This window comes from Heterodontus francisci, chromosome 7, assembly GCF_036365525.1.
Source record: "Heterodontus francisci isolate sHetFra1 chromosome 7, sHetFra1.hap1, whole genome shotgun sequence".
In the NCBI taxonomy this organism is placed as follows: domain Eukaryota; kingdom Metazoa; phylum Chordata; class Chondrichthyes; order Heterodontiformes; family Heterodontidae; genus Heterodontus; species Heterodontus francisci.
Genome location: NC_090377.1, coordinates 8,195,736 through 8,223,449, shown reverse-complemented (window position 1 = coordinate 8,223,449; position 27,714 = coordinate 8,195,736). Strand labels below are relative to the sequence as shown.

At 49.6% G+C, this 27,714-nt stretch overlaps 1 protein-coding gene across 2 annotated transcripts in view; it reads left to right on the top strand.

Annotated features, from left to right (window-relative positions):
- tmbim1a (transmembrane BAX inhibitor motif containing 1a) overlaps positions 1-27,714 on the top strand; it is an 82,293-nt gene that overhangs the window by 23,406 nt on the left and 31,173 nt on the right. Inside the window, exons 2-5 of one of the 2 annotated variants that reach the window (XM_068034760.1) lie at positions 1,518-1,647; positions 18,060-18,393; positions 23,416-23,516; positions 27,509-27,573. In XM_068034760.1, coding sequence (XP_067890861.1) covers positions 18,111-18,393; positions 23,416-23,516; positions 27,509-27,573 — 449 coding nt within the window. In that variant the 5' untranslated portion in view covers positions 1,518-1,647; positions 18,060-18,110. The remainder of the gene's footprint in view (positions 1-1,517; positions 1,648-18,059; positions 18,394-23,415; positions 23,517-27,508; positions 27,574-27,714) is intronic. The other variant, XM_068034759.1, reaches the window with a different exon arrangement.

Below are 27,714 nucleotides of genomic sequence, written 5' to 3'. Positions count from 1 at the left end.
AGCCGAGATCAATAGGTTTTTATTGGGTGAGGGTATTGAGGGATATGGAGTAAAGGCGGGGAAATGGAGTTGAGGTACAGATCAGCCATGATCTGATTGAATTATGGAATAGGATTGAGGGGCTGAGTGATTGTTCCTCTGAGCTGTTACAGGGGGTGGAGGAGTATTTAAGGCACTGACAATGATGTGGAAGGAGTTACTGCATCTCCTGTGCCGCAAGGGAAGGTGCCAGAGGATGGAGAGCTGGGAGAAGGGCTGGTGGGAGAGTAAACCAGGGTATTCATAGAATCAGAGAGTCTTACCACACAAAAAGCGGCCATTCGGCCCATTGTACCTGTGCTGTCTCTTTGAAAGAACTATCCAATCAGTCCCACCTCCCCCTCTCTCCCCCCCCCCCCCCCCGACCTCCTCCCAACACCCCCCCCCCCCCCCCCCCCCACTCTTCCTGGAGTCCTGCAAATTTTTCTTTTCAAATATTTATCCAATTCTCTTTTGAAAGTTACTACTGAATCTGCTTCCACCGCCCTTTCAGGCAACGCGTTCCAGATCACAACAACTCACTGCGTCAAAAAACATTCTCATCTCCCTCTCTGGTTTTTTTGCGAATTATCAGAAACCTGTGTCCTCTCATTACTGACCCTCCTGCCACTGGAAACAGTTTCTCCTTATTTACTCGATCAAAACCCTTCATGATTTTCAACACCTCTGTCAAATCTCCCCTTAACCTACTCTGCTTTGCTCTAAGGAGAACAATCCCAGCTTCTGCAGTAGGGAATGGAGCTCTCTGGAAATTAAGGAGTGAAGGAAGGATGTGTTTAATGGCAAAGGCATATAATTGGTGAAATCTGACCAGTGAGGAGGCTGCTGAAGGTGGATGGTGAGGAAAGGTGAGGAGAAGGAGAGTATTGTTGGTTGGTTGATTTTTAAATTCTCATTCCTGTTTTCAAATCCCTCCATGACCTGCTCCCCTGCGCCCCCCCCACCACCACCATCTCCTCCAGCCCACAACCCGATCTTTGCACTCCTCTAATTCTCTTGAGCATCCCTGATTTTAATCGCTTCACCATTGGAGCTGCCAAGGCCGAAGCTCTGGAATTCCCTCCCTAAAATTTCCACCTCTCTTTCTCTCTCCTCCTTTTAAGAATCTCCTTAATACCTGCCCCTTAATACAAGCTTTTGGTCACCTGTCCTAATATCTCCTGATGTTGCTCGGTGTCATATTTTGTTTTATAATGCTCCTGTGAAGCTCCTTGGGATGATTTATTACATAAAAGGTGCTATTTAAATATAAGTTGTTATTGGTTCAGGAAGGCAAGTGAGGCAATGGCCTGGGAAATGGTGCAAACACAGTCAAGAATCTTATTGACCATCTTCGGGTGGAATCCTGGGCTCAGGTGTGGAAAGTGAATTTATCAAAGTAACGAGTGGAAAAATTGAAGGAAAGGGATGGAGTCTTTATGGAGGAAATGGGATGGAAGAAGCAGACCTGCAAACAGCTTAATTTTGTTTGTTAACAGGATGTGGGCTTGGCTACCAAGGCTGACATTTGTTACCCATCCCTCGTTGCCTTGAAGCAGTTTGATAACTTGCTCGACTACTTTAGAGAACAGTTAGTGTGGGAATGGAATCACGTGTCGGCCAGACCAGGTAAGGACGGCAGATTTCCGTCCCTAAAGGACGTCAGTGAACCAGATGGGTTTTTACGACAATCAACTGCTTCATTCTCACGATCGGTGAAACCAGCGTTTTATTTTCTGAATTGAAGAAAAAGAATTCAAATTCTCAAGCTGCTGCGATGGGTTTTGAACTCCTGTTGTCTAGATTATTGGTCCAGTAACAGAGCCAGATGACACTGCACTGATTGCAGAGTCAGAAAAGACCCGAAGGAAAATGTGAACAAAGTGAATACAGGGAATGTGGAACATGAACGTGAAAAAAAACCAAGACAATGGTGATAAGCAGATAACTAACCCCGGAAATGAAAATTGAAGTAAATGGACAAGTCTTGGAACCAGGGGGTAGGCAGTGGCGTAGTGGTATTATCACTGGACTAGTAACCCAGAGACCCAGGGTATTTCTCTGGGGACATGGGTTCGAATCCTACCACAGCAGAAGGTGGAATTTGAATTCAATTAATAAAAGAAATCTGGAATGAAAAGCTAGTCTAATGATGGCCATGAAACCATTGTCGATTGTTGTAAAAACCCATCTGGTTCACTAATGTCCTTCCTTTAGGGAAGGAAATCTGCTGTCCTTACCTGGTCTGGCCTACATGTGACTCCAGACCCACAGCAATGTGGTTAACTCTTACATGCCCTCAGAAATGGCCCAGCAAGCCACTGAGTTGTATCTAACCGCTACGAAGTCAATAAAAAGGAATGAAACCGGACGGACCACCCGGCATCGACCTAGGCACCAGAAACGACAACGGTAAACCCAGCCCTGTCGACCCTGCAAAGTCCTCCTTACTAATATCTGGGGGTTTGTGCCAAAGTTGGGAGTGCTGTCCCACAGACTAGTCAAGCAACAGCCTGACATAGTCATACTCACGGAATCATACCTTACAGACAATGTCCCAGACACTGCCATCACCATCCCCGGGTATGTCCTGTCCCACCGGCAGGACAGACCCAGCAGAGGTGGTGGTACAGTGGTCTACAGTAGGGAGGGAGTTGCCTTGGGAGTCCTCAACATCGCCTCTGGACCCCATTAAGTCTCATGGCATCAGGTCAAACATGGGCAAGGTAACCTCCTACTGATTACCACCTACCGCCCTCCCTCAGCTGATGACTCAGTACTCCACCATGTTGAACACCACTTGGAGGAAGCACTGAGGGTGGCAAGGGCACAAAATGTACTCTGGGTGGGGGACTTCAATGTCCATCACCAACAGTGGCTCGGTAGCACCACGACTGACCAAGCTGGCCGAGTCCTAAAGGACATAGCTGCTAGACTGGGTCTGCGGCAGGTGGTGGGGGAACCAACACGAGGGAAAAACATACTTGACCTCGTCCTCACCAATCTGCTTGCTGCAGATGCTTCTGTCCATGACTGTATTGGTAGGAGTGACCACCGCACAGTCCTTGTGGAGACGAAGTCCCACCTTCACATTGAGGATACCGTCCATCGTGTTGTGTGGCATGACCACCGTGCTAAATGGGATAGAATTCGAACAGATCTAGCAATGCAAAACTGGGCATCCATGAGGCGCTGTGGGCCATCAGCAGCAGCAGAATTGTACTCAACCACAATCTGTAACCTCATGGCCCGGCATATTCCCCATTCTACCATTACCATCAAGCCAGGAGACCAACCCTGGTTCAATGAAGAGTGCAGGAGGGCATGCCAGGAGCAGCACCAGGCATACCTCAAAATGAGGTGTCAACCTGGTGAAGCTACAACACAGGACTATCTGCATGCCAAACTGTGTAAGCAGCATGCGATAGACAGAGCTAAGCGATCCCATAACCAACGGATCAGATCTAAGCTCTGCAGTCCTGCCACATCCAGCCGTGAATGGTGGTGGACAATTAAACAATTAACTGGAGGAGGTGGCTCCACAAATATCCCCATCCTCAATGATGGGGGAGCCCAGCACATCAGTGCTAAAGATAAGGCTGAAGCATTTGCAACAATCTTCAGCCAGAAGTGCCGAGTTGATGATCCATCTCGGCCTCCTCCTGAAGTCCCCAGCATCACAGATGCCGGACTTCAGCCAATTCGATTCACTCCGCGTGATATCAAGAAACGACTGAAGGCACTAGATACTGCAAAAGCTATGGGCCCTGACAATATTCTGGCAATAGTACTGAAGACCTGTGCTCCAGAGCTTGCCGCGCCCCTAGCCAAGCTGTTCCAGTACAGCTACAACACTGGCATCTACCCTGCAATGTGGAAAATTGCCCAGGTATGTACTGTACACAAAAAGCAGGACAAGTCCAACCCGGCCAATTACCACCCCATCAGTCTACTCTCAATCATCAGTAAAGTGATGGAAGGTGTCGTCGACAGTGCTATCAAGCGGCACTTGCTTAGCAATAACCTGCTCAGTGATGCTCAGTTTGGGTTCCGTCAGGGCCACTCAGCTCCTGACCTCATTACAGCCTTGGTTCATACATGGACAAAAGAGCTGAACTCAAGAGGTGAGGTGAGAGTGACTGCCCTTGACATCAAGGCAGCATTTGACCGAGTATGGCATCAAGGAGCCCTAGAAAAACTGAAGTCAATGGGAATCGGGGGGAAAACCCTCCGCTGGCTGGAGTCATACCTAGCGCAAAGGAAGATGGTTGTGGTTGTTGGAGGTCAATCATCTGAGCTCCAGGACATCACTGCAGGAGTTCCTCAGGGTAGTGTCCGAGGTCCAACCATCTTCAGCTGCTTCATCCATGACCTTCCTTCAATCATAAGGTCAGAAGTGGGGATATTCGCTGATGATTGCACAGTGTTCAGCACCATTCGTGACTCCTCAAATACTGAAGCAGTCCGTGTAGAAATGCAGCAAGACCTGGACAATATCCAGGCTTGGGCTGATAAGTGGCAAGTAACATTCGCGCAACACAAGTGCCAGGCAATGACTATCTCCAACAAGAGAGAATCTAACCATCTCTCCTTGATATTCAACAGCATTACCATCGCTGAATCCCCCACTTTCAACATCCTGGGGGTTACCATTGACCAGAAACTGAAATGGAGTAGCCATATAAATACCGTGGCTACAAGAGCAGGTCAGAGGCTAGGAATCCTGAGGCGAGTAACTCACCTCCTAACTCCCCAAAGCCTGTCCACCGTCTACAAGGCACAAGTCAGGAGTGTGATGGAATACTCTCCACTTGCCTGGATGGGTGCAGCTCCAACAACACTCAAGAAGCTCGATACCATCCAGGACACAGCAGCCCACTTGATTGGCACCCCATCTACAAACATTCACTCCCTCCACCACCGACGCACAGTGGCAGCAGTGTGTACCATCTACAAGATGCACTGCAGCAATGCATCAAGGCTCCTTAGACAGCACCTTCCAAACCCGCGGCCTCTACCAACTAGAAGGACAAGCGCAGCAAATGCATGGGAACATCACCACCTGCAAGTTCCCCTCCAAGTCACACACCATCCTGACTTGGAACTATATCGCCGTTCCTTCACTGTCACTGGATCAAAATCCTGGAACACTCTTCCTAACAGCACTGTGGGTGTGTCTACCCCATATGGACTGCAGCGGTTCAAGAAGGCAGCTCACCACCACCTTCTCAAGGGCAATTAGGAATGGGCAATAAATGCTGGCCTGGCCAGTGACGCCCACATCCCATGAATGAATAAAAAAATAAACTAGTGAAAAGGTTTACATACCTTGGGCAGATATTAAAGATATTGTTACGTCAACGTGCTTTGTTGAATGATAATTTTCTTAAATTCAGATCTCCAGTCAGTGGATTAATTATTTTTTTTAAAAGAAATTTAAAAAAGGAACAGATAAAAGATGACTTTACTGGCAGCTTAAGATGGCCACCTAATGTGCAATAGTGTATCCTGCATTGCAAGGCCTGTGAGCTGGAAACAAAATGTCTGCTCATCCCAGTAAGAACCAAGACCCAGGATATTTAAGGGAACTACCTGTTTTTAGCAAGAACAAATACACTGCTAACTACCATCTTGAATCACTGGGTGACTGTCATGTGACAAGTCCCCCCTCCACCCTGTGGTTTTAAGCTGGTGTTTCTCTGCAACTAGGAAAAGCATCTGGGCTCTGACATGTGCAGACCCAAGTGGGGGTCCATCTCTCTCTCTCCATTCCAGCTTGCAAGCTACAAACCCTGCCTGTCGACTGACCACCTCTGCATACTCCGGCTACAATCAGAAACCCCTTTGGAAGAAAACATCCACATCGCTGTCTCCAAGAGACCCACCGAATCCGTAATCTATCTCTTCAAAGTAAAAGCTTCAGGACCACCGAATTCAGCTGGAAGCCAGCCGAAACACCAAACCCCACAGACTGTATACTTTTTTTTTCTATGGACTCTAAATTGACCAAGCTATTGTTCCCCACTCTGTAATCTATTTGTGTATGTGAACCTCGCGCGTGTGTTTGTGTGTGTGAAAGTTGCTGCATAGTTTATTATTTTAATTCGTTTTGTTTCATTACAATAAAGTTAACCTCTTTCTTTGTTAAACTCAAGAAAACCTGTCCGATTGGTCCTTGTTATGATCATCGCAAGTAAGTAATCAAACCCCTACTGAATTGGACGGTACATCCACTTGAAAACAGAATTAAACCTGTTATTAAACAAGGAGAAGAGGGAAGCCCTTTGACCCCTCCTCACCTGACCATAGCAACATCCAGGGCTATGGAGATAGTGCAGGAAAGTGGCGCTGAGGTGGAAGATCAGCCAGGATCTAGTTGAATGGTGGAGCAGGCTCGAGGGGCCGAATGGCCTACTCCTCCTCCTATTTCCTATGTTCCTACCACAGACGATGGGAGATGTGATTGTGAGATAGCCATGAAAAGAGCAGCTTCGTCAGAATGAAGGATGTGTTAACATCAAAGAAACTGAACCTGAATCTTTGGAAAAGAATGCTGAGGTGCTACGTTTTATTATCTATGTGATATGCCTCAGAGACATGGACAACAATTGATCAGCTGAATGTATTCAACATGTGGACATATCGGAGGATGTTCCGCATATCCTACACACACAGAAAGACTAATGAGGAAGTGCTGGAAATGGCTGGAGAAAAGGAGGAAATTAGTGCATAACATCAAAGAGAGAAAGATGTAATGTTTCAGTCACATCATTGGAGCAGAAGATAGACAGAGACACTTATTGGAAGGAAAGATTGACAGAAAATGTAGGAGAGGGGAGCAGAGAAGAAAATGGATGATGAATAGAATGGACTGGATGCAGTTGACCGATGCAGAATCTGTAAGGACAGCACAGAACAGACAGAGGTGGAGATTCATGGCTGTCAACCTGCTGGGAAGAAGATGACACAAGTGAACGAATGAACATGGCCATGTGTATGTGACGGTTTGTGGGGTGAAAATAGAGGTCGGTAGAGAGTCCATCAGCAGTGATACAGAAAGGGACAGGGAGGCAGTTGAGATGGACCTTGTGATCGCACTTCCCTCCCTTGAAGGAGGCCATTCAGCCCGTCGTGTCTATGCCAGCTCTTTGAAGGTCCTATCCAATCAGTCTCTTTCCCCAGAGCCCTGCAAATTTTTCCCCTTCAAGTATTTATCAAATTCCCTTTTGAAGGTTATTATTGAATCAGCTTCCACCGCCCTTTCAGGCAGCGCGTTCCAGATCACAACAACTCGCTGTGTAAAGAGATGTTCCCTCATGTCATCTCTGGGTCTTTTGTCAATTATCTTCTTATCTGTGTCCTCTGGTTACTGACCCTCCTTCCAGTGCAAAATACACGGATTTAAGCCTCAGTCTTGGACGTGGGTTTGAATCCCAGCACTGTCAGGATTTTCCAGTCCAGACATGAAGGGCCGAATAGCCTCCTTGGGTGCTGTTAGATTCTGTGTTAAAGTGAAGGATGGGTGGGAACTGGAAGCAGAGTTAGTGGAATTCCACAGATCAGAGGGAGAGCTGGTCAATGTTACAGCCACTTCAGGAAGTGACCTCCTCGTGTTCCTGTGTTCTTCTGTCATGTTGCTGGTCATATCTGTTTACACCATGCATTTAAAGAGAAGTTAGATAAAGGAGTAGTTGTGTTAGATTAAGCTGGGAGGCAGGAGGCTCGTGTGAAGCATAAACACTGGCAACTTCTAAGTAAAGATAAATTGTTGTTGGTCTCCCATTACTGACAGTTCCCCCGGAGCTGGGGATTAGTCACGGTGCAGATGATGTGAGACTGGATGGAGCAGGGCTGAGAGAGTCCATTGGTCATTTTATACTTTAACCTGAGGCACGTTTCAACATCCGCTGGCTGATTCACGTTCTGATTCTTAGAGAGAGGGGAGTTCAGATCAACTTTCTCACCTTGGAGCCATGTGTTGAGATTCTCTCTCTCGCTCTGTCACTCTCTCTCTCATCCTCATCTCCCGAGCATCCCACTCTCTGCTCTATCCCTATGGCCCTTCAAATGCTCCCTTTCCATGCATTTATCCAATTCTCTTTTGAAAGTTATTATTGAATCTGCTTCCACCGCCCTTTCAGGCAGCGCGTTCCGTGTTTTCCTCTCTCTCTCTTTCTCTCTCTCTCTCTGGCCAGTCACCGAGCCTGCAGCTGCAGCTCATTTAAATCATTATGATTCTTTTCCAAAAGCTCTGCCTGCTTTGCAAACTTTTCCAGATGCTTCAACAGTACTGAATGGAGCAGTTGCCAGCAGCCTATCCTTCAGTAAGTAGTTGTCGTCAGAGAGAGGGGGATTGTGTTCAGAGCATTAACAGGGTGAGTCTGTGACTCATTACTAAATAACTAGGAGGAGGAGTGTGTGTTCATCTATTTTTTTTGTTTCTCTTTCATTTTTTTCCAAATGTTTCTTCTGCACGGCCCGCCTACTCACTGCTCACACTTTCTCTCCTCCCCTTTTCCTCTGCTTTCACACCCTGGTCTGTCAACAACTTGTTTATACTGCACTATTAACATAGTCAAACATCACAGGAATGTTATCATAAAAATATTGACTCCGAGCCACTTGAGGAGATATTAGTACAGGTGACCAAAAGCTTGATCAAAGAGGTCAGTTTTTAAGGAGTGTCTTAAAGGGAATCCCAGAGCTTAGGGACCAGGCAGCTGAAGGCACGGCTGCCAATGGTGGAGTGTAGGAAACCCTAAATCTGCAAGAGGCCGGAATTGGAGGAGTGCAGAGATCTCAGAGGGTTGTTCCAATGCACTCCTGGCTGTTCTCCCACATTCCACCCTCCATATGCTTGAGGTCATCCAAAACTCTGCTGCCTGTGTCTTAACTCACACCGGGTCCCAGACACTGCAATCACTATCCCTGGGTATGTCCTGTCCCACCAGCAGGGCAAGCAGCAGAGTTGGCGGGACAATGGTCTACAGTAGGGAGGGAGTTGCCCTGGGAGTCCTCAACATCGACTCTGGACCCCATGAAGTCGTATGGCATCAGGTCAAACATGGGCAAGGTAACCTCCTACTGATTACCACCTACCGCCCTCCCTCAGCTGATGAGTCAGTACTCTTCCATGTTGAACAGCACTTGGAGGAAGCACTGAGGGTGGCAAGGGCACAAAATGTACTCTGGGTGGGGGACTTCAATGTCCATCACCAAGAGTGGCTCAGTAGCACCACTACTGACCGAGCTGGCCAAGTACTAAAAGACATAGCTGCTAGACTGGGTCTGCGGCAGGTAGTGAGGGAACCAACACGAGGGAACAACATACTCGACCTCGTCCTCACCAATCTGCCTGCCACAGATGCATCTGTCCATGACAGTATTGGTAGGAGTGACCACCACACAGTACTTGTGGAGACCAAGTCCCGCCTTCACATTGAGGATACCGTCCGTCGTGTTGTGTGGCACTATCACCGTGCTGAATGGGATAGATTTCGAACAGATCTAGAAATGCAAAACTGGGCATCCATGAGGCGCTGTGGGCCATCAGCAGCAGCAGAATTGTACTCAACCACAATCTGTAACCTCATGGCCCGGCAGATCCCCCACTCTACCATTACCATCAAGCCAGGAGACCAACCCTGGTTCAATGAAAACTGCAGCAGGGCATGCCAGGAGCAGCACCAGGCATACCTCAAAATGAGGTGTCAACCTGGTGAAGCTACAACACAGGACTACTTGCATGCCAAACCGCGTAAGCAGCATGCAATAGACAGAGCTAAGTGATCCCATAACTAACGGATCAGATCTAAGCTCTGCAGTCCTGCCACATCCAGCCGTGAATGGTGGTGGACAATTAAACAACTAACAAATATCCCCATCCTCAATGATGGGGGAGCCCAGCACATCAGTGCGAAAGATCAGGCAGAAGCATTTGCAACAATCTTCAGCCAGAAGTGCCGAGTTGATGATCCATCTCTGCTCCCTCCTGAAGTCCCCAGCATCACAGATGCCAGACTTCAGCCAATTCGATTCGCTCTGCGTGATATCAAGAAACGACTGAAGGCATTGGATACTGCAAAGGCTATGGGCCCTGACAATATTCCAGCAATAGTACTGAAGACCTGTGCTCCAGAACTTGCCGCGCCCCTAGCCAAGCTGTTCCAGTACAGCTACAACACTGGCATCTACCCGGCAATGGGGAAAATTGCCCAGGTATGTCATGTACACAAAAAGCAGGACAAATCCAACCCAGCCAATTACCGCCCCATCAGTCTACTCTTAATCATCAGTAAAGTGATGGAAGGTGTCATCAACAGTGCCATCAAGCGGCACTTGCTTAGCAATAACCTGCTCAGTGATGCTCAGTTTGGGTTCCGCCAGGGCCACTCAGCTCCTGACCTCATTACAGCCTTGGTTCAAACATGGACAAAAGAGCTGAACTCAAGAGGTGAGGTGAGAGTGACTGCCCTTGACATGAAGGCAGCATTTGACCGAGTATGGCATCAAGGAGCCAGAGCAAAACTGGAGCCAATGGGAATCGGGGAAACCTCTCCACTGGTTGGAGTGATACCTAGCATAAAGGAAGATGTTTGTGGTTGTTGGAAGTCAATCACTACCTACAAGTTCCCCTCCAAGTCACACACCATCCTGACTTGGAACTATATCACCGTTACTTCACTGTCGCTGGGTCAAAATCCTGGAACTCCCTTCCTGTGGGGTGGTGTACCTACCCCACATGGACTGCAGCGGTTCAAGAAGGCAGCTCACCACCACCTTCTCAAGGGCAATTAGGGATGGGCAATAAATGCTGGCATAGCCAGTGACGCCCACATCCCATGAATGAATAAAAAAAGGTCCCGTTCCCTATCACCCCCTGTGCTCACTGACCGACATTGGCTCCCGGTCAAGCAACACTTCATTATTAAAACTTTCATCCTTGTTTTCAAATCCTTCCAAGGTCTCACCCCTCCCTATCTTTGTAATCTCCTCCAGCCCTACAACCCTCCAAGACATCTGCATTCATCCAATTCTGGCCTCTTGAGCGTACCCGATTTTAATCACTCTGCAATTGGCGGCCGTGCCTTCAGCTGCCTGGGCCCTAAGCTCTGGAATTCCCTCCCTAAACCTCTCCACCTCTCCCTCCTTTTTTTAAGATGCTCCTGAAAACCTCCCTCTTTGATCGAGCTTTTGCACGGGACCTAATTGTGCCTGATGTGGTTCGGTGTCATATTTTGATTTATCATGCTTCTGTGAGGTGTCTTGGGATGTTTTATTATGCTAAAGGTGCTATATAAATTAAGTTGTTGTTGGTAGGTTGTAGGACTGGAGGAGATTACAGAGATACGGAGGGGTGAAATCACGGAGGGATTTGAATACAAGGGTAAGAATTTTAAAATTGAGGCTTTGCTTAACCGGAAGATAAAGTAGGTTAGCGAGTACAGGTGGGTGCTGGGTGAATAGGATTTAGTGCGAGTTAGGACATGGACAGCAGAGTTTTGGATTAAGGAGAGTGGAAGGTGGGAGGCCATCTATGAGTGCGGTGGCCTGGTCAAGGCTGGAGGTAACAGAGGTATAAATTCTGGTTGAATTTTGTTCTCTTGGAGGTTTAGTTGTTTTTACTGCTGTTTTCTCATTGATCAATGAATCAGATCACCCTGAACTGGTATAATTGGGTATCGATGTAGATTAGCAGGAAATCAGTGTTGCCAACTGTGTCTCCCCATGTGTTAATTCCAGTAAAATATCTTTCTGGATTCTGTCTGACTCCTGCGGATAGAGTGCTTTCTGATACGTGTTGGGTTATGGGGAGCACAATCTTGACATTTAATCTTTCTCATTTCAATCTTGACAATGATTGGCAGCTGGAATACTCCAATCCTGTGAGACAATCGTGCGCAACCCTGCAAGGTGATAGATAAAGAGAGTGTGACAGGCAAGTGGGAGACTAATTATCAGAGTCTCTAGGAATGAGCCATGTTGACCACACCCAGGCTGCAGTTACACACAGGACAGTGAGAGTATCAGGGTCTGGGACACAGGACAGTGAATCAGGGTCTGGGACACAGGATAGTGAATCAGGGTCTGGGACACAGGACAGTGAATCAGGGTCGAGGACACAGGACAGTGAGAGTATCGGGGTCTGGGACACAGGACAGTGAATCAGGGTCTGGGACACAGGACAGTGAATCAGGGTCTGGGACACAGGATAGTGAATCAGGGTCTGGGACACAGGACAGTGAATCAGGGTCGAGGACACAGGACAGTGGGAGTATTGGGGTCTGGGACACAGGATAGTGAATCAGGGTCTGGGACACAGGACAGTGAATCAGGGTCTGGGACACAGGACAGTGAATCAGGGTCTAGGACACAGGACAGTGAGAGTATCGGGGTCTGGGACACAGGACAGTGAATCAGGGTCTGGGACACAGGACAGTGGGAGTATCGGGGTCTGGGACACAGGACAGTGAATCAGGGTCTGGGACACAGGACAGTGGGAGTATCGGGGTCTGGGACACAGGACAGTGAATCAGGGTCTAGGACACAGGACAGTGGGAGTATTGGGGTCTGGGACACAGGACAGTGGGAGTATTGGGGTCTGGGACACAGGACAGTGAATCAGGGTCTAGGACACAGGACAGTGGGAGTATCAGGGTCTAGGACACAGGACAGTGGGAGTATCGGGGTCTGGGACACAGGACAGTGAATCAGGGTCTGGGACACAGGACAGTGGGAGTATCGGGGTCTAGGACACAGGACAGTGGGAGTATCGGGGTCTAGGACACAGGACAGTGAATCAGGGTCTGGGACACAGGACAGTGAATCAGGGTCTGGGACACAGGACAGTGGGAGTATCGGGGTCTGGGACACAGGACAGTGAATCAGGGTCTGGGACACAGGACAGTGGGAGTATCGGGGTCTGGGACACAGGACAGTGAATCAGGGTCTGGGACACAGGACAGTGAGAGTATTGGGGTCTGGGACACAGGACAGTGAATCAGGGTCCAGGACACAGGACAGTGGGAGTATTGGGGTCTGGGACACAGGACAGTGAATCAGGGTCTAGGACACAGGACAGTGGGAGTATCGGGGTCTGGGACACAGGACAGTGAATCAGGGTCTGGGACACAGGACAGTGAATCAGGGTCTAGGACACAGGACAGTGAGAGTATTGGGGTCTGGGACACAGGACAGTGAATCAGGGTCTAGGACACAGGACAGTGAGAGTATTGGGGTCTGGGACACAGGACAGTGAATCAGGGTCTAGGACACAGGACAGTGGGAGTATCAGGGTCTAGGACACAGGACAGTGGGAGTATCGGGGTCTGGGACACAGGACAGTGAATCAGGGTCTGGGACACAGGACAGTGGGAGTATCAGGGTCTAGGACACAGGACAGTGGGAGTATCGGGGTCTGGGACACAGGACAGTGAATCAGGGTCTAGGACACAGGACAGTGGGAGTATTGGGGTCTGGGACACAGAACAGTGAATCAGGGTCTAGGACACAGGGCAGTGGGAGTATCAGGGTCTAGGACACAGGACAGTGGGAGTATCGGGGTCTGGGACACAGGACAGTGAATCAGGGTCTGGGACACAGGACAGTGGGAGTATTGGGGTCTAGGACACAGGACAGTGGGAGTATCGGGGTCTGGGACACAGGACAGTGAATCAGGGTCTGGGACACAGGACAGTGGGAGTATTGGGGTCTTGGACACAGGACAGTGAATCAGGGTCTGGGACACAGGACAGTGGGAGTATCGGGGTCTGGGACACAGGACAGTGAATCAGGGTCTAGGACACAGGACAGTGGGAGTATCAGGGTCTGGGACACAGGACAGTGGGAGTATCGGGGTCTGGGACACAGGATAGTGAATCAGGGTCTGGGACACAGGACAGTGAATCAGGGTCTGGGACACAGGACAGTGGGAGTATCGGGGTCTGGGACACAGGACAGTGAATCAGGGTCTGGGACACAGGACAGTGAGAGTATCGGGGTCTGGGACACAGGACAGTGAGAGTATCGGGGACTGGGACACAGGATAGTGAATCAGGGTCTAGGACACAGGACAGTGGGAGTATCGGGGTCTGGGACACAGGACAGTGAATCAGGGTCTGGGACACAGGACAGTGAGAGTATCGGGGTCTGGGACACAGGACAATGAGAGTATCGGGGACTGGGACACAGGACAGTGAGAGTATCGGGGACTGGGACACAGGATAGTGAATCAGGGTCTGGGACACAGGGTCTGCTCGACACACACTTCTGCTTTTGCTGTTTCCCCACAATACAACTGATGGAACATTTGGTGCATCTGTGATTTATGTCATCACACACATGTCCTGCAGCACGCTTATTTTAACTATTTGTGGTGTTTATATCAGGATGAATAGTTTCCGTTTTCAGAGGGAGACAAACAGAACTGTGGAATGTGAATCCAAGCATCGGTAAACATATTGAATTCCAATGTTACTGAAAAAGAATTTAACTTATTGTCCCTTTGAAGCAGTGGATTCAATGGGCCGAATGGCCTCCTCCTCTACTGTTCTAACTCCAGGCCTTATTGCCCAGTCTGTATTCAGAGCTGTTTTTATTGGTTGTATATTATTATTTGAGTTTTTTCAACTCTTATTTGTTTAGTTTTCCGAGTTTTGTCAGTTGGAACGTTTGTACATTTCAATTTTAACTGGCAGAGTTACATAGTGTGAATTTAAACAACTATAAATAAAAAAATTATTAACACCTCTGCTCTACACTGTCCCCATCAAACACTCCCAGGACAGGTACAGCACAGGGGTTAGATACAGAGTAAAGCTCCCTCTACACTGTCCCCATCAAACACTCCCAGGACAGGTACAGCACAGGGGTTAGATACAGAGTAAAGCTCCCTCTACACTGTCCCCATCAAACACTCACAGGACAGGTACAGTACAGGGTTAGATACAGAGTAAAGCTCCCTCTACACTGTCCCCATCAAACACTCCCAGGACAGGTACAGCACAGGGGTTAGATACAGAGTAAAGCTCCCTCTACACTGTCCCCATCAAACACTCACAGGACAGGTACAGTACAGGGTTAGATACAGAGTAAAGCTCCCTCTACACTGTCCCCATCAAACACTCACAGGACAGGTACAGTACAGGGTTAGATACAGAGTAAAGCTCCCTCTACACTGTCCCCATCAAACACTCCCAGGACAGGTACAGTACAGGGTTAGACAGAGTAAAGCTCCCTCTACACTGTCCCCATCAAACACTCCCAGCACAGGTACAGCATGGGGTTAGATACAGAGTAAAGCTCCCTCTACACTGTCCCCATCAAACACTCCCAGCACAGGTACAGCACAGGGTTAGATACAGAGTAAAGCTCTCTCTACGCTGTCCCCTTCAAACACTCCCAGGACAGATGCAGCATGGGATGAAGAAAAAAGTGGGATTAGGTACAGAACAAAGCTTCCTCTACTTGTACTTCATTGTACTTCATACTGAAGTCTTGGGTCCATTGGGATTGTGTCCAGTGGGAGTGAACGGGAAGGGGTTTGGGTCCATTGGGATTGTGTCCAGTGGGAGTGAACGGGAAGGGTTCGGGTCCATTGGGATTGTGTCCAGTGGGAGTGAACGGGAAGGGGTTCGGGTCCATTGGGATTGTGTCCAGTGGGAGTGAACGGGAAGGGGTTTGTGTCCATTGGGATTGTGTCCAGTGGGAGTGAACGGGAAGGGTTTGGGTCCATTGGGATCGTGAAAAAAAGAAAAAGAAAAAAAAAAGAAAAGGGAAAAAAAAAATTTTTTAAAATGGGGTTACATACAGAGTAAAGCTCCCTCTACACTGTCCCCATCAAACACTCCCAGGACAGGTACAGCACGGGGTTAGATACAGAGTAAAGCTCCCTCTGCACTTTCATATTAAATACTCCCAGGAGAGGTACAGCACGGGGTTAGTTACAGAGTAATACTGTGCCAACAGAGTGACTTGTCCCCGAACTCTATTTGACCTTGTAACCTCTCTGAGTAAATCATCAGCATGCAGCTGAATTCAGCTTCGTTAAATGCTGATCTCACTGTCGTGTGGAAAATGTGACTGAAAATATTTGTTGTGGATTCACTCTGCTTCTCAATGGCTACAGGGAATTCTGCTGGAAACGGGCTATGCCTGTTTGTAAAATTTACCCTGGAAGTGCCTGGTTGTGAGGGGAAAAGCAGGGAAGCAGTGGTCGGAACTCAGCAACTTTTAGAGGCTGGAACTCCGAGGTTAATGCATTAAACCCCATTATATGGAGGCCTCGGGACAACACGATTTTTGTACATCTTTGGGATGTGGACATTCATTTCTAACTGTCCTGAAGTGAATGTCTTGCTTTGACCATTCAAAGGGCAATTAAGAGTGAACCTCGTGACATCGAAGTGTCAGGACAGCAGGCTGCCTTCCCTCAAAGAAACTTTTGCCTTTCTATCACGCCTTTCAGGACCTCAAGCATCCCAAAGACATTTACAGCCAATGAAGTACTTTTTGATGTCGTTACTATTGTAGGCAACCAATTCATGCACAGCAAGAGAGGGAGCAAAGGAGGTACATTCACACCCCACAAGTGCCAGGCAATGACTATCTCCAACAAGAGAGAATCTAACCATCTCCCCTTGGCATTCAATGGCATTACCATCGCTGAATCCCCCACTGTCAACATACTGGAGGTTACCATTGACCAGAAACTGAACTGGAGTAGCCATATAAATACCGTGGCTACAAGAACAGGTCAGAGGCTAGGAATCCTGCGGTGAGTAACTCACCTCCTGACTCCCCAAAGCCTGTCCACCATCTACAAGGCACAAGTCAGGAGTGTGATGGAATACTCTCCACTTGCCTGGATGGGTGCAGCTCCAACAACACTCAAGAAGCTCGACACCATCTCCCTTTAAAACAGCACTGTGAGTGTACCTACACCACATGGACTGCTGCGGCTCAAGAAGGCAGCTCACCACCACCTTAACAGCAATTAGTGTTGGGTAATAAATGCTGGCCCTGCCAGCGATGCCCACATCCCATGAAAGAATTTTTTTTAAAACCCCAACAAAAGTGATTTAATACCTGACCAGATCATTTTTTTCCATTATGTTGGCAGAGGGATAAACTCCCCAGCTCCTCATTCATGGGAATTACGTAGAATTTATAGCACAGAAACAGGCCATTCAGCCCAGCTGGTCTGTGCCAGTGTTTATGCTCCACACGAGCCTCCTCCCAAGCGTCTTCATCTCATCTCCTAGATGAACTCCTCAGAAAACACCTTTGAGGTCAACCTCGATCATTCTGGGGTGAATAAACTGGATTGAAATCCCACTCACCTCTGCCACTGTTATCAAAAGCATGTGAAATGAATTGGCTTTTCAGCCTCAAACAGACGACCCAAGTAACACCTCATTGTTACCAGGGCAGAACAAGTAAAACTGCTTTACATAGAAACAAAGAGAATAGGAGCAGGAGTAGGCCATTCGGTCCTTCGAGCCTGCTCCACCATTCATTATGATCATGGCTGATCATCCAACTCAGTAACCTGTTCCCGCTTTCGCCCCATACCCTTTGATCCCTTTCGACCCAAGAGCTATATCTAACTCCTTCTTGAAAACATACAATGTTTTGGCCTCAACTGCTTTCTGTGGTAGCGAATTCCACAGGCTCACCACTCTCTGGGTGAAGAAATGTCTCCTCATCTCAGTCCTGAAAGGTTTACCCCGTATCCTTAGACTATGACCCCTGGTTCTGGACTCCCCCACCATTTAGGGAACAGCTGGATGCTGTTAATGAGAGGGTTTGACGTTTAAGCCTGGTTTCTGGACAGAGGTGAGCAGTTGTGTCAGGGGTCACATTCTGACCAATCCTGACAACTATTTGCCGGAAAAGGGTGAAACTGGGAGGAATGGGGTCAGTACTGGCACTGGTTGTGTCGTCCTGGATTATGTGCTTGAGTCTCTCGAGTGGGATTCGAACCCACGACTCAGAGGGAAGAGGGTAATTTGGTTTTAAGTGTTTTTTTTATTGTCTTCCAGAGTTTGTTTGGAGATTGCCCGCTTGGATCCAGAAACAGTGATTGAAGGAAAATGTCGCATCCTAGTGCTCCCCCAAGTTATGAAGAATCACTTAACCCATTATATCCGCCCTCGCACGAGACTGGGTACCCCGTTTCAGGACCATACCCTCCGAGAGGTGATCCCGCCTACCCACCCGGGGGAAATGCCCCGTACCCACCCGGGGGAAATGCCCCGTACCCACCCGGGGGAAGCTCTGACTTCCCAGCAGTGTTCCCCCATGCAGGAATTCCAGTGGGCCCTCCAGTGATGCCGACAGTCCCATTGAACCCTGCCTGGCCTGGAGGCAACTCAGGTGAGTTAGCAACAGGTGGAGTAGATGGATCTGGAAAACCGACCGCGAAACACGGGGAATGTTGTACGAGAGTTTTGAGTCCTGGAATTTCTTGTAGAGATTCATGGTGCTAGCTGTTATGTAAACACTGCCTCCCATCCGATACATCTCAATTGGAAATGCTGAGAGTCAGCAGGTTGGGAGTGATTATGCGCCTCCCCCCCAACCCTTCAGTTTTCTCTTGTTCTCCCTGGAGGTGTGAGACAAGAGTGCAACTCTCGAATGGTGATTTGCTCCTGAGTGAGTGTTGGTCGGCTATTTGACTAGCCTAGTCTGTTCAATCTTTCCTCTTAAGACAGCCCACCCATTCCAGGTATTAGTCTAGTAAACCTTCTCTGAACTGCTTCCAACGCATTTACATCCTTCCTTAAATAAGGAGACCAATACTATACACACTACTCCAGATGTGGTCTCACCAATGCCCTGTATAACTGAAGCATAACCTCCCTACTTTTGTGTTCAATTCCCCTCGCGATAAACAATAACATTCTATTAGCTTTCCTAATTACTTGCTGTACTTGCATACTAACCTTTTGTGATTCATGCACTCGGACACCCAGATCCCTCTGCATCTCACCATTTAGATAATATGCTTCTTTTTTATTCTTTCTGCCAAAATGGACAATTTCACATTTTACCCCATTTCCCAGATCTTTGCCCACTCACTTAACCTATCTCTATCCCTTTGTAGCCTCCTTTATGTCCTCTTCACAACTTTCTTTTCCAGCTATTTTTGTGTCATCAGTGAATTTAGCAACCATACCTTCAGTCCCTTCATCCAAGCCATTGATATAAATTGTAAAATGTTGAGGCCCCAGCACTGATCCCTGTGGCACACCACTCGTTACATCTTGCCAACCAGAAAATGACCCATTTATGCCTACTCTCTGTTTCCTGTTAGCTAGCCAATCTTCTATCCATGCCAATATGTTAACCCCTACACCATGAGCAATAACCTTTGATGTGGCACCTTATCAAATGCCTTCTGGAAATCTAAGTACAGTACATCCAGCCTTTCCCCTTTAACCACAGCACATGTTACTTCAAAGAACTCCAATAAATTGGTTAAACATGATTTCCCTTTCACAAAACCATGTTGACTCTGCCTGATTACCTTGAATTTTTCTAAATGCCCTGCTATAATGTCTTTAACAATAGCTTCTAACCTTTTCCCTAAGACATATGTTAAGCTAACTGGCCTGTAGTTTCCTGCTTTCTGTCTCCCTCCCTTTTTGAATAAAGGAGTTCCATTGGCTATTTTCCAATCCAATGGAATCTTCCCCGAATCTAGGGAATTTTGGAAAATCAAAACCAACACATCAACTATCTCACTAGTCATTTCTTTTAACACCCTAGGATGAAGTCTATCAGGACCCGGGGACTTGTCAACCCGCAGCTCCAACAATTTGTTCAGTACCACTTCCCTGGTGATTGTAATTTTCTTGAGTTCCTCCCTCCCTTCCATTTCCTGATTTACAGCTATTTCTGGGATGTTACTTGTATCCTCCATAGTGAAGCCTGATGGAAAATACCTGTTCAGTTCATTTATCATCTCCTTATTTTCCCTTATTAATTCTCTAGACTCACTTTCTATAGGACCAACACTCACTTTAACTCTTACTATCTTTTTATTTTTCTAGCTAGCTTTCTCTCATACTCTAATTTTTCCCTCCTTATTAATCTTTTAGTTGTTCTTTCCTGCTTTTTATATTCTGTCCAATCTTCTGACCTGCCGTGTATTCTGAAATATCCCCTTAAATGTCTGCCATTGCATCTCTATTGCTCTATCCCTTAACCTGTTTTGTCAGTTCACTTTAGCTAGCTCTGCTTTCATGCTCTCATTATTGCCCTTATTTAAGTTTAAAATACTAGTCATAGACTTACTCTTCTCTCCCTCAAACCGAGTGTAAAATTCATTCATATTATGACCACTGCTGCCTAGGGATGTCTTCACTATGAGGTCATTAATTAATCCTGTCTTGTTGCACAATACCAGGTCTAGTATAGCCTGCTCTTTGGTTGGCTCCAGAACATGCTGTTTTAAGAAACTATCCTGAAAACATTCTATGAACTTCTCATCTAGGCTACCTTTGCTCATCTGATTTTTTCAATCTATATGTAGATTAAAATCCCCCATGATTATGCTGTACCTTTCTGACAAGCACCATTATTTCTTGCTTTATACCCCGTCCTACCATGTCGTTAACGTTAGTGGGCCTATACACAAGTCCCACAAGTGACTTCTTGCCTTTATGATTTCTCATCTCTACCCAAACCACTTCGACATCCTGGTCTCCTGAACTTAGGTCATCCCTCTCTATTGCACTAATACCAGCATTAATTAACAGAGCCAACCCTCCACCTTTTCCTAGCTTCCTGTCCTTCTTAAATGCCACGTACTCTTCAATATTCAGGTCCCAAACTATGTCGTCCTGCAGCCATGTCTCTGTAATGGCTATCAGATCGTACTTATTTATTTCTATTTGCACCATCAGTTCATCTGTTTTTTTTCAAATACTACATGCATTCAGATACAGAGCCTTTAGTTGTGTCCTTTTATTATTTTTGTAACCTCTAGACTTGCCCGCTTATTTACTCTTAGATCTTTAATCACTATCCCTTCCTGTCATGGTCTGTATTATCTTTTTCCATATTAATACCTTTCTCTCTTGCCTTGTCTCTACTCTTTGATTTACCACATCTTCCCAAATTTGATCTGATATTAAGTCAGATGACCAAAAGCTTGGTGAATAGATAGCTTTTAATGAGTGTCTTAAAGGAGGAACGTGAGGCGGAGAGGTTTAGAGAGGGTATTCCAGAGCTTTGGGCCTATGCAACTGAAGGAACAGCCACCATTGGTGGAACGATTAAAAACAGGGATGCACAAGAGGCCAGAATTAGAGGAGCGCAGATATCTCGAAGCCTCTATTTATCAATAATCTAACAGTAAGGAAAATTTATCAGTGACTATACTGTGTAGAATTTGATATTAGGGATAAGGGTGAGTCACTAACCAAGGTTTTAAATTTTGGTAAGGCTTTGGAGAGATGAGGCAGACATTGACCACAATAGACTGGGCAGAACCGTTAACAGATAAAAAGACAGATGAATCGTGAGAGGTCTTCAAAGATGTATATTCCCCTAAAGGGCAAGAGCTCTACAGTTTTTTTGTGCTTTCATGGGATGTGGGCGTCGCTGGCTAGGCCAACATTTATTGCCCATCCCTGATTGCCCTTGAGAAGGTGGTGGTGAGCTGCCTTCTTGAACCGCTGCAGTCCATGTGGGGTAGGTACACCCACAGTGCTGTTAGGAAGGGAGTTCCAGGATTTTGACTCCGTGACAGTGAAGGAACGGCGATATAGTTCCAAGTCAGGATGGTGTGTGACTTAGAGGGGAACTTGCAGGTGGTGGTGTTCCCATGCATCTGCTGCCCTTGTCCTTCTAGTTGGTAGAGGTTGCGGGTTTGGAAGGTGCTGTCTAAGGAGCCTTGGTGCATTGCTGCAGTGCATCTTGTAGATGGTACACACTGCTGCCACTGTGCGTCGGTAGTGGAGGGAGTGAATGTTTGTAGATGGGGTAATTAAACAAAATTAGTCAACAAAGGAAATGCTTTTCACCACACCCACACAAGCCCCAAACCTTTCTCCCTGTCTACACCACCCCCAACCCGCATCCCCAGTCTCCCTCCCTCACCAGCCCTGACCCAGTTAGAACGTGCTTTACTCGGCTGTAGGGACATTCTTGAAAAGGAATGAATAAAGACAGATGAATGATTTTGACAATAAGGAACAGAGCCTGGTTCTGAATGCTCTCCCCCAGCAGGTTTGGCAGTATTTACCCACAGGCAGCAAGGCCTGTGAATTAGCAACAAGAACCCAGACAGTAACCTACCAGCCTTTGAAACATGAAATTCTAGCCATTTCACACTCAGTGAGTGGCGACTGCAACTTGTTTACAAACTTCCGCAATTCTGTTAATTAAAGATATTCCTTTGTTTTTCATTGTGGCAGAAAATGCCTCCCCCGCTCCCCGCCCCCCCCCCCCCCCCCCCCACTCCCCAAATCCAGCTCCATAAATAGCGGGAGAAGGAAGCTTCACTGGGTAACGACACTGGATACAGTGCAGCGCCCGGCCCTGCAACATAGATCCCAGAAAAAGTAACCATGGCAACCCCGACACCAGTTTTTTTTTGGGTGGGGAGGGTGTGGTCCAAGAGTTACTGAGGGGGGGGGGGGGGGAAGGGAGGAGGAAGGGGAGGGGAGGGAAGAGGAGGGGGAGGGGAGGAGAGAGCAGGGAGTCAGTGATAAACCTGCTGTTGCAGTCGGCCTCGATGTGTTTCTGTTCCTAACAGCCTGACTTTGGGAGAAGGAAATTTCCATTCCTTATTTGCATTTGTTTTCTATAAACTGCTGCCTCTTCCCATTGGGCTTGTTGGATTGTCTGGGGGTGGGGTTGGTACAGGTGGGTGGACACGGTTTGGGGATTGTGGTGGGTGCTCTTCCTGAGTGGGCTGGGGGAGGGGGGACTCTAGGTTGGGGGTGGGTTCTGGGGTGGGGGTGGGCTCGGGATCTATCAGCAGGAGTCTGTTCAGTGTGGGAGTTGTAATTTGCCTCAGTGCGGATGGGGCTGTGAGTGAGGTGTGGGGCTCTCTGTGTGTGTGTGGTGGGGGGGGGGGTGGAGGAGGAGTGGGCTTTCCCTCTATTTATTTATGTGAGAGTCTGTATTGGGGAGGGGAGTCCCCTGTGTGTGTGAGAGAGGTGGGGAAAAGGACTCTCCGTGCATGTATGTGTTGTTTCGGGGGCTCCTGTGTGTGCGTGTTTGTGTATTTGTGTGAGTGTGTGTGTTTTTTTGTTTGAGTGTGAGCGTGTTTGTGTATTTGTGAGTGTGTTCATGTGAGTGTGTGTGCGGAGGGGTGGGGCTATTTGAGTGGGAGCTCCTCTGGGTGTGTCTGGAGCTGACACTAACTCTCTTCCCCTTCTCCAGGTGCCTATGGCAGCTCCGTGGCGAATCCAGAGGCCGGTACAGAGGGATTCGCCGCCGATTCGTGGGATGACAGGAAAGTTCGTCACGCATTCATCCGAAAGGTAGGAGCCTGTGTGACCTCATTTACTTACACAGGAGGAAGAAAAATGGGAATCAAGTTGTGGAATTGTTTGCCGAGGATAAAGATTAAGGAATAAATGAGGTCAAGGGTCAATTTGATAGAGAGTGTGATATGGTGAGAAGTTGGCAGGGTGAAATAAAAACAGAAAGTGCTGGAAATACTCAGCAGCTCTGACAGCATCTGTGGAGAGAGAAGCAGAGTTAACGTTTCAGGTCAGTGACCCTTCTTCAAAGCTGGCAAAGGTTAGAAATGTAAAAGGTTTTGAGCAAGTGAAGAGGGGGAGGGGGAAAGAAGAAGAAAAAGGAAGGTCTGTGCTTGGGCCGAGAGTGGGAGAAATTAACAACAGAGATGTCACGGATCAAAAGGCAAAGGGAGTGTTAATAGTTGTAGTAAAAGACAAAGTATTGGTCCAGAGAGTGTGTTAATGACAGAAGTTTAAGACAGGCACCTGGTTAAAAAATAAAATTAAACATATAAAAAAAATGATGCCTGTCATGCTCTGAAATTATTGAACTCAATGTTCAGTCCGGCAGGCTGTAGTGTGCCTAATCGGTAGATGAGATGCTGTTCCTCGAGCTTGCATTGATGTTCACTGGAACACTGCAGCAATCCCAGGACAGAGATGTGAGCATGAGAGCAGGGGGGAGTGTTGAAATGGCAAGCAACCGGAAGCTCAGGGTCCTGCTTGCGGACTGAGGGGAGGTGTTCCGCAAAGCGGTCACCCAGTCTGCGTTTGGTCTCCCCAGTGTAGAGGAGACCACACTGTGAGCAGCGAATACAGTATACTACATTGAAAGAAGTACAAGTAAATCGCTGCTTCACCTGAAAGGAGTGTTTGGGGCCTGGGATAGTGAGGAGAGAGGAGGTAAATGGGCAGGTATTACACCTCCTGTAATTGCAGGGGAAGGTGCCGTGGGAAGGGGATGAGGCAGGTTCAAATGAAGCATTCAAAAGGGAATTAGACAGTTAAATGAAAAGGAAGAATGTGCAGGGTTACGGGGAGAAGGCGGAGGAATGGAACTGAGGGAATTGCTCTTTCGGGGAGCCGGTGCAGACATGATGGGCTGAATGGCCTCCTTCTGCACTGTAACTTTGGGCAGCGCAGTGATTAGCACCGCAGCTTCACAGCTCCAGTGACCCGGGTTCAGTTCTGGGTACTGCCTGTGCGGAGTTTGCAAGTTCTCCCTGTGTCTGCGTGGGTTTCCTCCGGGTGCTCCGGTTTCCTCCCACAGCCAAAGACATGCAGGTTGGTAGGTAAATTGGCCATTATAAATTGCCCCCAGTGTAGGTAGGTGGGAGGAGAATTGAGGAAAGGTGGGGATGTGGTAGGGAAAATGGGATTAATGTAGGATTAGTATAAATGGGTGGTTGTTGGTTGGCACAGACTCGGTGGGCCGAAGGGCCTGTTTCAGCGCTGTATCTCTAAATAAATAAAATAAATAACAATTCTGTGATTCTGTGAATGATCCCTTCGCAATGCTGTTACTCCCCCCCCCACTCCCGTTACCACCCCCCCCACTCCCGTTACCACCCCCCCCCACTCCCGTTACCACCCCCCCCCACTCCCGTTACCACCCCCCCCCACTCCCGTTACCACCCCCCCCACTCCCGTTACCACCCCCCCCACTCCCGTTACCACCCCCCCCACTCCCGTTACCACCCCCCCCACTCCCGTTACCACCCCCCCCACTCCCGTTACCACCCCCCCCCACTCCCGTTACCACCCCCCCCCACTCCCGTTACCACCCCCCCCACTCCCGTTACCACCCCCCCCACTCCCGTTACCACCCCCCCCACTCCCGTTACCACCCCCCCCACTCCCGTTACCACCCCCCCCACTCCCGTTACCACCCCCCCCACTCCCGTTACCACCCCCCCCCACTCCCGTTACCACCCCCCCCCACTCCCGTTACCACCCCACCCACTCCCGTTACCACCCCCCCCCACTCCCGTTACCACCCCCCCCCACTCCCGTTACCACCCCTCCTCCCCACTCCCGTTACCACCCCTCCTCCCCACTCCCGTTACCACCCCTCCTCCCCACTCCCGTTATCAACCCCCCCTCCCCACTCCCGTTACCACCCCCCCCCACTCCCGTTACCACCCCCCCCACTCCCGTTATCACCCCCCCTCCCCACTCCCGTTATCACCCCCCCTCCCCACTCCCGTTATCACCCCCCCTCCCCACTCCCGTTATCACCCCCCCTCCCCACTCCCGTATCACCCCCCTCCCCACTCCCGTTATCACCCCCCCTCCCCACTCCCGTTACCACCCCCCCCACTCCCGTCACCACCCCTCCTCCCCACTCCCGTCATCACCCCCCTCCCCACTCCCGTCATCACCCCCCTCCCCACTCCCGTCATCACCCCCCCTCCCCACTCCCGTCATCACCCCCCCTCCCCACTCCCGTCATCACCCCCCCTCCCCACTCCCGTCATCACCCCCCCTCCCCACTCCCGTCATCACCCCCCTCCCCACTCCCGTCATCACCCCCCCTCCCCACTCCCGTCATCACCCCCCCTCCCCACTCCCGTCACCACCCCCCCTCCCCACTCCCGTCACCACCCCCCCTCCCCACTCCCGTCACCACCCCCCCTCCCCACTCCCGTCATCACCCCCCCCTCCCCACTCCCGTCATCACCCCCCCCTCCCCACTCCCGTCATCACCCCCCCCTCCCCACTCCCGTCATCACCCCCCCCTCCCCACTCCCGTCATCACCCCCCCTCCCCACTCCCGTCATCACCCCCCCTCCCCACTCCCGTCATCACCCCCCCTCCCCACTCCCGTCATCACCCCCCCCTCCCCACTCCGTCATCACCCCCCCTCCCCACTCCCGTCATCACCCCCCTCCCCACTCCCGTCACCACCCCCCCTCCCCACTCCCGTCACCACCCCCCCTCCCCACTCCCGTCACCACCCCCCCTCCCCACTCCCGTCACCACCCCCCCTCCCCACTCCCGTCACCACCCCCCCTCCCCACTCCCGTCACCACCCCCCCTCCCCACTCCCGTCACCACCCCTCCTCCCCACTCCCGTTATCAACCCCCCCTCCCCACTCCCGTTATCACCCCCCCTCCCCACTCCCGTTATCAACCCCCCTCCCCACTCCCGTTATCACCCCCCCTCCCCACTCCCGTTATCACCCCCCCTCCCCACTCCCGTTATCACCCCCCCTCCCCACTCCCGTTATCACCCCCCTCCCCACTCCCGTTATCACCCCCCCTCCCCACTCCCGTTATCACCCCCCCTCCCCACTCCCGTTATCACCCCCCCTCCCCACTCCCGTTATCACCCCCCCTCCCCACTCCCGTTATCACCCCCCCTCCCCACTCCCGTTATCACCCCCCCTCCCCACTCCCGTTATCACCCCCCCTCCCCACTCCCGTTATCACCCCCCCTCCCCAATCCCGTTATCACCCCCCCTCCCCAATCCCGTTATCACCCCCCCTCCCCAATCCCGTTATCACCCCCCCTCCCCAATCCCGTTATCACCCCCCCTCCCCACTCCCGTTATCACCCACCCCCCCCACTCCCGTTACCACCCCCCCCACTCCCGTTACCACCCCCCCCACTCCCGTTACCACCCCCCCCCACTCCCGTTACCACCCCCCCCCACTCCCGTTACCACCCCCCCCCACTCCCGTTACCACCCCCCCCACTCCCGTTACCACCCCCCCCCCACTCCCGTTACCACCCCCCCCCCACTCCCGTTACCACCCCCCCCCCCAACTCCCATTACCCCACCCCCATCCTCCCCGCACTGCCATGGACAATAATTCTGGGTTTGAGTCCGTTCCCTGGCCTGTGTTTGCTCCAGTGTCTCTGCTTCACACCTCGTCTGCCTCCCTGAGTCGATCAGCTGTTTGAACCGTGCCATGCACAGCCATCTATACATTGAAATGCAGGGCCTTTTGTAATGTGCATCCATCAACATTCCCTCTCTCTCTCTCTCTTTCCCCACCTCCCACAGGTCTACATGATCCTTACAGTCCAGCTGGCAGTCACTGTTGGTATTGTTGCTATCTTTACGTTCTGGTAAGATGCAATTTTTTTTTTGCTCTGTTAGCTTTTGCGGCTGTTCCTGTCCTGCAGTTTCCTCACTGGGCAGGGAGGAGGGGGGGTTCCTTTGGCCATATCCCATCACAGAGTTATACAGCACAGAAACAGGCCCTTCGA